The sequence below is a fragment of the Mastigoproctus giganteus genome, chromosome 1 (assembly GCF_048544385.1).
Source record: "Mastigoproctus giganteus isolate SK-2022 chromosome 1, ASM4854438v1, whole genome shotgun sequence".
Taxonomy (NCBI): Eukaryota; Metazoa; Arthropoda; class Arachnida; order Uropygi; family Thelyphonidae; genus Mastigoproctus; species Mastigoproctus giganteus.
In genome coordinates this window covers 138,916,310-138,931,840 of record NC_143575.1, presented here as the reverse complement: position 1 = coordinate 138,931,840, position 15,531 = coordinate 138,916,310, and the positions used below count along the sequence as shown (strand labels likewise).

At 42.3% G+C, this 15,531-nt stretch overlaps 1 protein-coding gene across 1 annotated transcript; it reads right to left on the bottom strand.

The window, feature by feature from the left end:
• Positions 1-12,636: 12,636 nt before the first annotated feature.
• LOC150091159 (protein twist-like) lies at positions 12,637-13,218 on the bottom strand. Its single transcript, XM_090388639.1, has one exon. The coding sequence runs from the start codon at positions 13,216-13,218 to the stop codon at positions 12,637-12,639; it is 582 nt and encodes a 193-aa protein (XP_090244765.1).
• Between the last annotated feature and the right edge of the window lie 2,313 nt (positions 13,219-15,531).

The following is a 15,531-nucleotide window of genomic DNA, read 5'->3' as shown; positions in this document are numbered from 1 at the left end:
TCGATGCAAAATATTCATTTAGTTTGTTAGCTACCTGAGAAGGATCATCAACAGTTGACCCATCGATATCGTGGACCAATCTGATTCATCCCCTTCCTTCTAGAGTTTACATAAGAAAAGAACTCTTTTCTGTTTTTCTTTGCATCTTTTGCCAAAGATTTCTCGTAATCTGCCTTCGCCTGCCTAACCTCCTTTGTAACTTGGTTATAGATCAACTTATCTCTATCATAGGCTTTGTGTCACATGTTAATTTATATGTATCCCAAGCATTTTTCTTCTTTTGTCATATGTCTCATTAGTTCATATGACATCCATTTAGGCCTTGAACAATATTTCTTAGTTGGTATGTAAAGCCTAGTAGCTTCCAAGATAAGTTCTTTGAATGCTTCCCATTTTGCATTTACTGCATTTACCTTGAACAATATTTCTTAGTTGGTATGTAAAGCCTAGTAGCTTCCAAGATAAGTTCTTTGAATGCTTCCCATTTTGCATTTACTGTTGGTAACATCATCAGTTGGTCCCACTGTATAGAATTTAAATACTGTCTCAGTCCATCGTAGTCGCCTTTACGAAAGCAACAACCCTTCCCTTTACCCCTGACGGCAGTTACCTCTTTGAGTAAATCCCACTTCAGCACACAGTGATCACTGCCACCAGTGGCAGTGATCACTGTGTGCTGAAGTGGGATTTATCCTCTATCTGCAGTTTCTTAACGCATGAAGAATCACTACTGATAATCAAATCAAGAGTATTACTCCCTCTAGTTGCCTCCCGAACATGCTGATGTAGAAAACAATCATCCAATAAATCCAAAAAACCTTGCTAGTGTGTGAGTGACCAACCCACAAATTCCAGTTCTGCATTCTTTATATCTGTGTGACACCACGTCTCTGATATCCCAACAATATCAGAGGTTATCGCGAAAATGTTTTCAATCAGGCGCATCCCTTGTTGTAATAGAGTTTTAGGAGCATCAGCAACTAAAGCCATATTGCTCCATATATGCTGTCTGTAAATAGCATGTGTTCTGTGGTTGATTTTCTGTTTGCTGGAAGGGGTTTTCGTCCAACAAACAGAAAATCGACCACAGAGAACCTGTCTGAGACCGCCTAACCCAGCCAAGTTATGAAAAAAGCCCATAAAAATTCCTGACGTCATCGACGGGACTCAAACTCGGCGTGGGAGTGGATGACAATTCTATCAACTGTGCTGTCCACGAGAGCGTTGCATCCCTTCATTGCTGCAGTGTATCCATGTGTGAATGGATTCTTTAAACAGGTCTGCTCGGTAGCTCAGTGGTATCGCCATCGTCCCCTCATACCGGATGGAAAAGGCCCGGGGTTCATATCCCGTCGATGACGCGAGAAAATTTAATGGCCTTTTTTTCACTCCGTGGCTGAGTTAATCGGTCTCAGGCGTACATAACAAGGTTTTTCCCCCAGAAACTAGATTTTTCGTCCAGCAAAACCATAGAACACACGCAATTAACAGACATAAGACACACAGCACGCAGGTGAATTTAACTATTTGAAGGGGGGGGGGCCTAAAAATAAGTTTGGATTCTTCAAACAGGATAATGCACCATGTCAAAGCCGCAATTGTAGCAGTACTGGCTTTGCTCAACAGCCCAAAGAGGTAGTCTCCTCAGTCAACAGATCAATTCAACTGAGCACCTGTGCGATGAGGGCAGTGAGCGCTTTGCACTAGAGATCCGCAACCATTCAATTTGCAACAACTGTGAGGTAAAATTGAATCAACATGGACCAGCATTACTGTGGCACGCTTTCAACACCTCGCTGAGTCCACCACGCCGAATCCAGTGTTCTGGAGAATTAAGGGGGGGGGAAAGGACTTCCCTGTACTCATTATTAGGTACACTTACCTAATAGTGATTACCCAAATAAAGTAAATTTTATACCCAATAAAGTGTCCCCTCAGTGTATGTCCCCATTCCACTACAGCAGCGCCGCAAGTGGATATTGCAATGAAGGCTCCGTCCAACTTGAACTCTATCTTTACCACCATTAGCACGTGTTGAGGTTTTAACTTATTACATTGGTGTGCAAAATTTAGGGACCAGTCAGGTTTTCACCTGTAGCTTCTCATAGGAGTGGCCTGGATATGGGAAAACATACCAAAGGAACCTCGTGAGGTACAGAAATGAAGGAAACAACACCGACACACAACGGAAACAAAACGGTACGGAGAGACTTCATTCAAAAATGGCAACAGAGCACTGGCTGCCATGATACAGATGCATCATTGCCAAAGATGGAACAAAGGGAAGAGGTGGTCCTCAGTAGGAGATATGGCCATCCCTAATGTCAATGCAGGCTTTGCACCGTCTGTCCATACTTAGAACAATGTTGTTGATAAGTTCTTGTGGTAACATCGTTGATTCCTCTGTCAGCGCCATCTTCAGCTGGTGAACATTTTCTGGTGGGTTTGGACGTGCCGCTAGGCGTCTCTCCAGAGCGTCCCAAATGTGTTCGATGGAACAGGCAGGCCAATCTATACGAACAATGTCCTCATTTTCCAAAAGCATATCAACAGCTGCAGTGCGATGGGGTGTGGCATTATCATCCATAACTACGAACTCGGGGCCAATGCACCTCTGAACAGATGCACATGGGGAAGAATTACCTCAGTACAGTAGCGTGCTCCGGTTACAGTACCGCCTTCCACTATCTGGAGTTGTGTACATCCATCCAAGATAGTGTATAGTGTGTTCGTGTCTAACGGCACCAGGAGTTTCCCCCATCTCCGCGTTGCTTTCATCGTGGGTGTGACAGTTTACTGTAAGGGGCAGAGATTTAAACGTGTATGGATTTTGTAAGTGTAGTGTAGTGTAGTGTAGTGTAGTGTATCGTTGTTCTTCTGGCCATTTAGCCGCTAGACACCTGCTGGGGCCCAACGCTGTCCACACTATGCCTCATGGAGGCAGACCAGGTACACTAGTATTTAGATATTTACTCTGGCAGGTCCTGCCACCTAATTTCCTGAGGTTTCAGTGGCTAAGACCTAAAACAAAAAATAAATAATAAATAAAATAAAATAAATTCTCGCTCGGTGGGGGTTAAGAAGATTGAATAGAAATGCCAAATGAGTTTAGTGTGAACACAATTAAATTTAGTTGTTATAAAATTTTAAGTTATGTGGGGTATACTCTAGCGTATTAAGCAGAGTGGGAGAGGAGACAGAAGGCTGGGGGAAAGAGAAATATGGGGACGATAGAGAAGGCGACCACAGATAATCAGTGAGGCAGGCCCATGCCCCACCAGGCGAAAAGAGGAGTGGCAAGGAGGAGAGGGGACGGAAAAGACAGTCCTCTCCCCTCCCCTGCCAGGGGAGAGGGGAAAAGATAAGACCATGCAAGGGAACATGGTTTGAGAGCGAAGATGGCCAGCAGCAAGCTGTGGTTGGTCTTCAGTCATATTGGTGTTCCCATTTGGGATATCACTCATGGGACCAGGTCCCGTCCAGTTCAGTCAAGGTCTGTGTTGATAAATGTCAAGTCCGGTGGTCAAGATAACGTCTCAACAGACGAGAACACTTCGACCACCATATCGATTCCTTTCAGTGATGTTTGTGGGGGGTGATACCGTGTGCCAACCTCTCGCCAGATTAGCTGACGTCCAGAATCGCTGCTGAGACTGAATCTAGTCTCATCAGTAAAGAATACCTCAAGTAAAGATTTTTTTGGTTGTACCCTTTAGAAATAGTGTTGGTCCTTATGTTTTGAACACCAGTGTATGTATGTGAGTGAAAGAAGACCTGCGGTTTGTAAACCGGCTGAAATCATTACATTCTATAGCAACATGATAATTTTGGAAATAAAAACATTTTAAAAATAATTAGTTATTAAAATAATATAAATCTACGCTTATGACAGGATAGCAATCCAACTCCTCCTGGAATCTTACTGTTGCATTACTTTCATCGTGGGCGTGACAGTTTACTGTAAGGGGCAGAGATTTAAAAGTGTATGGATTTTGTAAGTGTAGTGTATCGTTGTTCTTCTGGCCATTAAACTTACTCCCACTACTGCGAGAATTACTTACAGAAAGAATCATAAAAATAAAAAAACTATTTTTAGGCCACCCGAACAATTAAGTTAATCTGCTGTGCGTGTGTCTTATGTCTGTTAATTGCACATGTGCTATGGTCGATTTGTGTTTTGCTGGACGAAAAATCAGTTCTGGGGGAAAAACCTTGCTAACCCCAGGGGCTCACATCTGGTGAGTATGGGCTTGGCACACACAGGGTCCTGAGCTGGTCTCTCTCTCTCTCAATCGTGCAGCATAAGCCTCAGGCTAACTTGCACTATATGGCTACTGATAATAATATCAACGCCTGAGAGAGAGAGAGAGAGAGAGAGAGAGAGAGAGAGAGAGAGAGAGAGAGAGAGAGAGAGAGAGAGAGAGAGAGAGAGAGAGAGAGATCATAATAGTAAAGCATGAAGATTTTAGCGTCAATTACACACTAAATACAGGAGTTCCCCAAGGAGGGGTGCTCTTTGCGACACCATTTGCCACAGCCCTTGATCCTTTCCTCTCAACCTGCAATAACATCCTAGCCTATGCAGACCACCTGAAAATGTTCTTCCCATCCAGCAATAATGATGGTGAGCATAACGTTGCTCTTCAAGCCACACGGCAGTTAACTTATCTGGCCAACTTCCTCTCCTCGGTTGGGCTCGAAAGTAACCATGTTTCTTCTCTAGAAAGCATAAAATACATAAACATCACCATACTCTTAAATGACCAACCCATCCAAAAAGTCGATCACCACAAGGATCTGGGAATTACCTGGGACAACAAGTAATCCTTCACTGTGCATTTCACTAACACAAGGAAGAAAACACAAGCCGCCATCTGGCACTCAAGACAAGAAATGGCTGGAGTTCAAATTGCTCAACTGGTGAAGGAATACATGTTAAGTATGTTGCTCCGGTTGTCCTATACGCTTCGGTCATCTGATCCTCAAACGTACGTTAAAACCTTCCTAAACATAGAACAGTAGTAGTAGTAGTGGCATGTGATGCAAGAAAGCAAGTGTATGAGCTTATGCAGCATCAACCAAAAAAAAAAAAAAAAAAAAAAAAACCCACACCATTCCCTCCAAATGCCTGTCCAGTTCCTCTTTAAATTTATTTAAGGAGCAACAACCCTTCTTAAATCCCCAACTTAAGAAGGGTTGTGAAAAGTTTTTTAAAATCATCTGTTTAAAACTTATGAAGCATTTTCTCACAAACAATGTAGACATCGTTTTTTTTTTGGCTGATGCTGTATAAGCTTACTTTCTTGCATAATTTTCCACTATTAATACTAAAATAGTAATTTACTGAAGTAATACAGATATAAACTTTGTTATAAAAAATAAATTATTAAAAAAAATTCTGTAATGCACAGTGATTTTGAAAGTGAAGAAATCTGTGGTTTCCTTTCATTTGTATTGTGTTGTCCCAGTGAGTTCAATCTGTCTGTTAAAGTAACCAAACCAAACTCTCGGCAAATCTTTTTTTCTCTTGCATGTAGTAGTGGCATGTGATGCAAGAAAGCAAGTGTGTGAGCTTATGCAGTATCAGCCAAAAAAAAAAAAAAAAATTCACACCATTCCCTCCAAATGCCTGTCCAGTTCCTCCTTAAATTTATTTAACCTATCAACTTCCACAACGACAGATGGAAGTTCCAGCAATTAACCACCCGCTGGCTAAAGGCAAATTTCCGCACATCTATTCTATATCTGTCGTTTCTTAATTTGAATTTATGCCCCCTTAGGTTAGTAATCTGAACAAGTGGAAGGATCCCATCAGAATTCAGCGTGCTCAACCCATTCAAGGCCTTATACACCTCAATCAGATCACCGCGCAGGTGCCTAGTCTCCAGCCACTGCAATTTACAGAACTTACCTCTCTTGGTAAGAGGAACCCTTCATTCCCCTCACCAATCTTGTTGCCCTTCTCTGTACACGCTCAAGCAAATCTACATCCTTCCTAAAATGAGGCCACCAGACCTGTACGCAGTACTAAAGGCGTGGCCCTGACCATTGCCTTATACAGAGGCACAATCACCTCCTTTTCCCTGCTAGCAAAATTCCTATATATCATTGACAAAACCCCATTTCCTGCCCTGGCAGCCTGTCTGCATTGCTCAGAAAACTTCAGTACCACACAGTTGGTACGTTTCGCTGGGGTTACTTCTACCCATATGCAGTACTTTGCATTTGTCAAGTTTAAAGGTCAGTTGCCGCTTCTTAGCCCATTTGCCCAAATTATCTAGATTCTGTTGCAGTAGTACACTGCCATTACTGTCATTAACAACCCTGCCAACCTTTGTGTCATCTGCCAACTTCGACACCAAGCCTGATATACCTTCATCAATATCATTGATACAAAACAGAGGACCCAACACCGAACCCTGTGGGACTCCATTAATAACATTAGTCCACGAAGAGCAGCACCCATTAATTACCACCCTCTGTCTTCTCCCACTCAACCATCCTTTTATCCATTGTAGCAACTTACCCTTAATACCATTCTGCTCAAATTTGTACAATATTCTACCATGCGCAACAGTGTCAAAAGCTTTCCTGAAATCCTAATATATGATATCAAAATTATTTTTTGCATCCAGTTCCTTTGTAACCACATCATTCGATACTTAGGTGGCTAAACAAGCTCTTCCAGTTCCCCTTCCCTGTCTCCAGAGGCACTTTGTATGCAAATATAGTGGACATCTTGGATATTTATTTGGGAAAATATTCATATCCTGGCCAAGCTATTGACAGGTAGATATGACGCGCCAGTACTTACAGGCATCTCGCACCCACGAAATCAGAGACAATCATGAAGTCTGCAAATTAGGCCACTTCGCTCCAATCTAATCTCATTGAAAAGTAAACAGGATGTTCCCACTAAATACCATAGAAATGATAAACTGGTTTCAGGTTAACCTTGAAAAACTATGCTCCAATAAGGCGTGCAGAAAGATTACTTACCAACAAAGAACTGAGTCACAACACTAGCTGGAACCCATCGTCTTTTAGTTACTATGAGTTTTCATCACGGCGTACGGGTGCGAAGTTAATAAATTTTAGTGTTGCGAATGATCCTCAGCAATGAAGAACAAAATTTTTTTATATTAATATATCTATCTATCTATCTCCTCTATTTATAATAAACTAAATATTTTCGTAAATTTATTATCTGTATTGTAAATATACCCCTCTGGCTTGAACACGGTTCAAGGGCGATTGTAACTTGCAATCACTGAATAAATAAATAAATTTAAGAATAATCATTTAATTGCCAAATACATTTTTTAAAGACTCCCTCTATAAATATAGGTGGAGTTATGTGAATTTAACTACTTCTTTTCATGTTCACAGAATGACAGAAAATATACTGCAGAAAGGTGTGTGTGTGTGTTCATACAGCGAATGGGATAACGGATACAAAATTAGTACTTAATCAAGCACTCTTCTAATATGCATGCACTATGTAATACGTGTGTAGGTTGCGTGTTCACGGGCCGAGTTGCAACCAGCACAATATGCAAATAACTCAGAGAGCCATTCTCCTGCTTGGAATCAAATGGTTCCCAAACAGTAGTCGAAAAAGAAATTGACCGAACCACATCTGAGACTAGCTAACTACGTCCTCCCAACATTAGATCTTTTGAAATTCTTTCAGTATACACTGAAAGGACAGAATTCATGGGATACCTGGTTCTTGGGCAACGCGACGCTCTCACCCCTCTCGCTACTGGACGAACCCACCGCTTGGCAGGTATATAGGTACACTGCGTTCACGTAGACGCTAATTCGATGTCAGTATGGATAGACGTTTTGAGTTAACAGACTTTGAAAGAGGTCACTATCGTGGAGGTGGTACAGAAATTGCACTATCAGGAATACGCTATTTCCGGAATAACTTCTCATCGTGGACAGCGCTGTAGGCGGAGGAAGGTGATGGATGAACGTGGCCGTCGACCTCTGTCTCGAATGTTTCAGCTAACCGGAGAGCGACAGGGACACAAATCACCGCTGACTTCAACGAGCGAGGTGCCACAAGTGTATCCACCAAGACCATCAGGCGATCATTAGCCGCAATAGTTTATGGGAGCCAACGACCTACCAGAGCCCCATTGCTAACACCACGACACAGGACTCTACGCCTCAACTGGGCAAAAGAACATTGGCACTGGATCTTGGATGATTTGAGACGGGTCTCCTGGTCTGATGAGTCCCGTTTCCAGTTATTTCGAGCGGACGGGAGGGTGCTTATCTAGCGGAAACTGCACAAAGCTATGCACCCGTCATGTTAACAAGGAACTGTTCAGGTAGATGGACGGTCGGAATGGCCTGGGGCGTGTTAAACTGGCACACGTTGGGACCTCTGGTACATCTAGACGCATCTCTGAACTGTCCAGGTTACGTGTCCATCCTTGCAGAACATCTGCATCCCTTCATGGTCAAACTTGCATCCAGAAGGACAATGAACCTCCCCACAGAGCCATGGAATGGTCTCTCCGTTCATCGAAAATGAACCCTGTGGAGAATTTTTGGGATACTGTGGAAAGATTCGTTCGAGCTTTGGATCCTCCACCCAGGAATGAGACGGAATTATGGATAGTGGTGCAGCAAGCATGGATGGGAAAACCTGTGGAAAGCTTTCGTAAACTAGTGGACTCAATGCCTTGCCGTGTAACTGCCCTTATTCGGGAGAAAGGTGGGCCTACCGGTTACTAGGTAGGTAACCGTGTTTTCTGTCCCGAGCCAAAACGCGTGACAAATAGTTAAACCACCAAGGCGGAAACAGGATAGGGCAGCCGGTGAAGTTTTCCATGGTGGATTCAGGGTAGAGTAGCCAGTAAGGTTCCCCGTGGCCGTATTTCACAGGGTGCTCGCGAAGCGGGCCAATAACTACGCTATTAAAATATACTCTTAAATATACTAGGTTTTTTTTTTTTTTTTTTTTTGATTTGGTAGTTGTTGGCGCATCGGCTTCTGTGGCCATATTGCACCTCCCAAGGTTTTTGCAGTACTTTGATCCAAGCCCGAGGCGAGAATCGAACCCGCGACCTTTGGGTTGCCGGGCAGGTGCTTTACCCACTCGGCTAGCCCGGTCGGCTATATACTAGGTACAGGACGGACAACGTTTCTAGTCCAGAATGTTCCTGTTCAGCTTTGTACATGGAAGCTGCTATACTGTCACAACGTGACTGCTAAATATGGTTAAAGATTATATTCATCGTAAAAATAATTAGATGTAAACTCCTCTTGACCTAGTGGACGTGCCGGAGTACAGAACAAGAACAAATGACGAAAGTATAATGAAAAGACTGGAGGAAACTGAATTAAATCTTTTTTGACATCCGTCGTAATGTCTATATCAGCATCGTTTACACCAAAGTAGTAAAGTCAATTAAAAAAAAAAAAAAAAAACTTAAATGAACTTTTACTTTTTTTAGGTATGTTAATGCATGCATAAAGCGCCTATTGTCTTCACCATATCCTTCCGTCTTTATGTAATAATTCGACTCCTCCTAATAGACGCATTTTCATAAAATTTTATATTTTGCCTTTTAGAAGAACTTGGTCAATCAATCTTAAATTTCATGAAAATTGGACCAAAAAAAAAAAAAAAAAATCCGGCGATTATTTTTTCAGACGTATCACATTGGCTATCCATGTACAATGTTATCAATGGTGAATTATTACCAATTACTAACGCACTGCTTAACTACCGATCCAGCCAACAACAGCAACATAGAGAAAAAACGTCTTATCAACCATCTCCGGCAAACCTGGCAGTCCCGATGGTCAGAATCAACTAAAGGCGCCATAACCCGGAAATTTATCCTGGACGTTACCCAAGTCTACCCCCACCAGCCGGCCTGGTTCTCACCACGGCTCTACACCACCTTCCTTCTAACGGGACATGGTTCCTTTAATGCCAAACTTTCGACCTTCGGAATAAAACAATCACCACTATGCCACTGCGGTGAAAATCAGACATGGACACATCTGATGCATGAATGACCCCTCTTTGATGATATAAGATGTTACTTTATAACAAAAAAGTTTCAACCCGAAGGATCGGGAACACCTTGTACTGTCGGAGGAGGAGTACTATGGAGCCTTCTCGAAATTTGCACACGAACTGTTCGGCAGACTACGAGCATTACCACAACTTCCCCAAACTTGACACTGGAACTCTGACAACTGAAACGGACAACAATGACTAGGACTTTACTGGATGAGACCTATATCCCCTTAGTGACACCATCTCACACTGACACCCTGATTATTGGAACAGCAGTGGATGAGATCCTATCCCAACACTGACCAACTAATGGACTGTACACTGTCATGGACCTGACGAAGCCACAGCTTTGCTACATACACGCCATGTTAGTGATCTGAGCCGGCTCCCTTGTTCGGCCCTTTCTTCTCCCTTACCCCGGCGGGGGGAGGTGATGGCTTCCTGTCTCCTCCACTCCTTGCCGACCCCACTCTTCCCTCTGGTGGGGTATGGGCATGCCACACTGATTCCACCTGGGGTCGTCTCCCCTATTGACCCCATTCTTCTGTCTTTATCCCTCCAGTCTTCATTCTCCCTACCCAACTCTATCTGTATGCAAGCGAATGCCCCATACGCCAAAAATAACCGTGTCTAAATTACGCTATTCGCCCACCATTTTGGCTTTTCTAATTCTAGCGCAATATTCCCATGCAAATTTTTTTTTTTTTTTTTTTTTTTAAAAAAAGGTCCTAGCCACTGAAATCCCAGGAAACTAGGTGGCAGGACCTGCCAGAGTGCAAATTTAAACTAGTGGTTACCTGGTCTGCCTCCACGGGGCGAAGTGCGGGCAACGTTGGGCCTCAGCTGGGATCCAGCGGCTAAATGGCCAGAAGAACAACGGTACATAACACAATACACTCACATGATCCATACACTTAAATCTCTAGCCTTCCCAGTGAATTCGTACACTCACAATGAAAGCAACGCGGAGATGGGGGGGAACCCCTGGTGCCGTTAGACATTTAACACACTTTGCTTAACTTCATCAGTTGGCTGTGTTACGAGAAAATTCTTCCCCGAGGCCTACCCATTGATGAACAAGAAGATGAATGTCTGGTTCAGTATGCATATGTTTACTTCATACTTGCTGAATGGTCACGGTTCGATGAACATGAAATTATATAAATTTAGGTTGTCAACAACAGATCTATGTCAGTGTGGACAGGTTGAAGACTAGCAACATGTACTGTATTCATGCCCAAACTATACGGATTCTAGAGCGTAGGGAAGCAGTGCCTAATCTTTCCACTGGTCAAGAGTCAGTGTTTGTGCAGGATGCTGATAATTACCGAGCGCTGCAGTCTCTTGCAAAAGAAGCTTTTATGAGAAGACTTGTACAGTCTCAGATGACAGCAGTTATTCACGCCTCTGGCCCGAACCCAACTTGACATTCAATTTGGTGTTTACGACGAACTGTCTGGCTGTGTCCTCACCAGTTTATAAAACAATAGATTTTGCTGTAAATTAATAAATCTCAACTTTCCCCCCCCATTCGTGGCGTATTAAATGATGTTGTTGTTGTTTGTTTTTAGGAGCATTAGCAACTAAGGCCATATTGCTCCGTGATATGCGGTGGTCATTCCTTGACCTTTCCGCATCCTCCGTATTTGGTGGTGACGGGCTCGAACCCCGGTCTAATCAAGAAGCGTGTGCTGCGCACTGCTGCTCCTTCCCACCTGGCTACGGAGGCGCCTGCGTATTAAATGAGCTACGAATTGAAAAAAAGAGGGGGAGAGAATCTTTCTCTCTTTCTTTAATACGCCACGGAACCTCTTTTTTTTTATTGTTATTTATTTTTGATACACTACGGTAACCTCTTTTTTTTTTCCCCTTAATAAGCGGCTGGAAACCATCTCCCCCCCCACACCTTTTTTTTTTAATACGCCACGGGAACCTCTTATTTTTAATACACTACAGGAACCTCTTTTTTTTTTTTTTACGCCGCGGGAACCCCTCTCTCCTTTTTTTTCCCTCTAGAGTGGGCCTCCAAAGGAATCTGGCCCACCTTTTGGCAACATCAGGTGGGTTAGAGTCTCGAATTGAGACCACGAGCACTAGTGGGACTGGCCCACCTTCCCGTGGTGTGGACGAGTACCAGGAATCATCTGTACAGGTGACTGATGCTTCTGGGTAGCCAAGCGGCCAGAACATAACAACAGAACACATATAATACACACAAACCTACGTCACACACATATCTGGCCCATTTGTAGTGATACTGTTCTTCACAGAAACAGGAGGCGGAGTTGAATAGACGTTCTAGGTGCCGCACATTACATATACACATGCTTAACTAACTTGTTAAAGTGGCATGTTGACACTAAAAATCTAAACTGGCACTGTTTGTGTTGGTTTTATTGTGCATCAGTACCATATTGCACCAGTGTATGGAATTTACAAGAGTGTGTACGCGCGCCCGGCAGAGAGAGGGAAAGCGACTCAAATATCGCTATCGAATAAATCGATTTCATTCGTCATCAATTTTTAAACTAGAAAAGCAAACAATTACAAAAAAACATTTACCTGTTACCCGAGTGCTCCACTGGAGGTCAGTGATCTGACCACGCACCTTCCATCCGCCACACAGAGAAAGCATAACTAAGCCGCTCGTGGGCTACATAAGTGCAAGAGGCTGCCAATTTATTGTCCATCTCATCGCTGCGAAGCACCTGATAAAGGAAGTCTATATATCTTGCAGCCAGTTTAAGGGTTTGGATTTTGCTGAGTTTATCCGATGGAAGCGTAGGAATAATTTTCCGTAGAGCGGCAAATGCTTCGTTTAGACTTTGTGTCCGCTGCCTCTCTCGAACGTTAGCGAGAGTTCTCTGATTCTGAAGATCTTCAATACTCGTGCAGATGCGTTTTCTCGGCCGGATATTTTCCGAAACGTTTCCTTCCCTATTTCTCTTTGTTTGCCGCAGGCGTTCCTTCTGGCCGAAGTGCTGTTCGGAGGCACGTGCCGCTGCAAGAACTACAGAATACGGTGTTTTCACGTGTTCCAGCGATATCGCTTCCTCCCGAAGCGGGAGCATTTGTCGATAAATGTCCAGCTGGCAGAGATCTGGTTTCGTGTTCACTCTCACCGCACCTCCATGTTCCAACTTGATCGGAACAGAATGAGTGATGGACATCAGTTTTGTTCTTTGATTTCTGTCATCGGCTGAATAAGACGCAGCAACAACTCGAGGAAATTTTCTTAACGCGAAAGTGCACAGTACTTCCCACCCAACGTTCTTGTGAAGCAAACAAATTTACTGCTTTTAATTCACCTTGAAATATCAAGTCATGATTCTTTTTACGCATTCCGCCGTTACTTAAACACAAATGAGGGAGCGACATCCCGATTGGTACCGTTATTCGCACCTTTTCCCCGGATGTAGTTAGAGAAACTGGCCAATCAGTGCTATTCTTACACTGAAGTATAACCGACCTCTCCTTAAAATGGTTGAAAACTGTAACATATATAATTACATATCGAGTTTTACATCAGCAAATCTTCTCTTCTCTTTCTTCTCCCTAAATTTATTCTCCTCACACATTCGTAAACTCACTGCGGAGGTTATGAAGCAACACATTGACAGGAGCCCTGAATAACAGCTACCGCTTTATCACTCTTGACATTGGCACATGGCTTTTTTTTTTATCATTTAATTATTCCTAGGTTTACCCAATACCCTACTTTGGTATTAAGTGCAAGCCTGTTCCACCGAAGAGGATTTTAATTATCCCTAGAAGAGGAATAAAGACAGTGGCGTTTTTCAACATGTATAAATATTTTACAGAAAAACGTTAATCGCTCTGGGAAATGGAGGAGGGGTGGAAGGACGGACGTATTCCCGGTATACCCCTAGATTCAGAACTGCTGTAACTGCTTTCAGATGTCGTGTTTTAAATAAGATCTCAAAGTAATAAATCTTTTATATTCCCAGAATAACGAACCACACAATTTAATAAATTATGTGTGCAATGATAATTTTAAAAAGTCAAGCAAAACAAAATTTGCTTTCATTGATGTCACATTCTGACAATACATTATTGATAAAAATGGATGGCTTGGATCAAAAAAAAAAAAAAAAAAAAAAGGGATTCGTTCCACTACTAACAGAAGCTATAGGATGACTATTACCAACACTTTAAATTGTTGAATGCCTATTACTAAATTGTTGAATACCTATTACCAGATCCTTAGTATTCCAATGCGGGGCATCGATTTTACAATCTTCCTTAAAAACACATTTAAATTTTTAATTTTAAATTTATAAAAAAAAAATATTCACTTAAAAAATATAAATTAAATACATATACTTCTTTGAACTAAACTTATAAAATATACTTAAAATTAAAGCGTGTGTAACTCCAGGGGCTCACAATCTGGTGAGTATGGGTTTGGCACACCCAGGGTCCTGAGCTGGATATCATCATTCTTCTCTCTCTCGAACTGTTTTTTTTTCCTGGTGCAGCATAAGCCTCAGGCTTCCTTGCACCATATGGCTATTAATAATAACAAATAATATCTAATATCCTGTACTCACGAAAGATGTTTTATGTGAAAACATCCTTGGCTTGGAAAAGGTTAGCGAAATGCATTTGTATAATAGTATGACGTCATAATCATACCTCCTGCAATTACTACTGCTGGAAGTATGATTGCAAGAATACAAATGTGTCCACAACATTTGCATTTCCGTTACATTCCACTGTTAGGTGCCGCTATAGATGTTTTCATATCAATAAATAAAAGTAAGCATACGTACCTTAATCATGCAATTAACTGCCCAATTTGTAAAATATAGTCGCGTTTTTAAGAACATTAGCATATATGCATAATGCGCCTATTGCATTCACCACTTCTACTGTCCCCTAGCATGTAACAACTCAACTCTCAGGACGGATTTTCATGAAATTTATATTTGGACCTTTTAGAAAGATTTGTTGAGCATTCCGAATATCATTAAAATCGGACTAATGGAAATGCTACAGTTATGTAGCATTTCTATTACAACAGAAATTATTATAATAGAAACTAGGGGGTTTCGACCTCTGCTCACCAACCCCCGTGCACGCTTTACTACGTAAAATGTATAGGTATACAGAGTAAGTCAAATCTTTTCTATGTAAAAGACACCTGTCGAAACGGTAAATATAAATAACTGGTAAATATCTAATGAGGAAATGACCTATGTAATTATTTACCTGAGCATTTGTGGCGCGCGGCATTCTCAAGGTCGAATAAATATCACGATAAACTCCAGAACGGTGTACACCCACCAACATGGCAGCAAGCAAAACAGTGGGAAAGCAGTGACTGACAAGTTGTGACTCCCATATTTCGACAAACGGACAGGAACAAAGCAGTGATTGGCAGATGCCACTGCATTTCCCCGCCCATCCTAGGTTGTTATGCATAGGGTGTTTTTTTCCCCATATTTGCCACTGTTTTTAAA

Bases quoted from the DNA above. Each gene is read 5' to 3' on its own strand.
- LOC150091159 (XM_090388639.1), bottom strand. From the start codon at position 13,218: ATGTCCATCACTCATTCTGTTCCGATCAAGTTGGAACATGGAGGTGCG.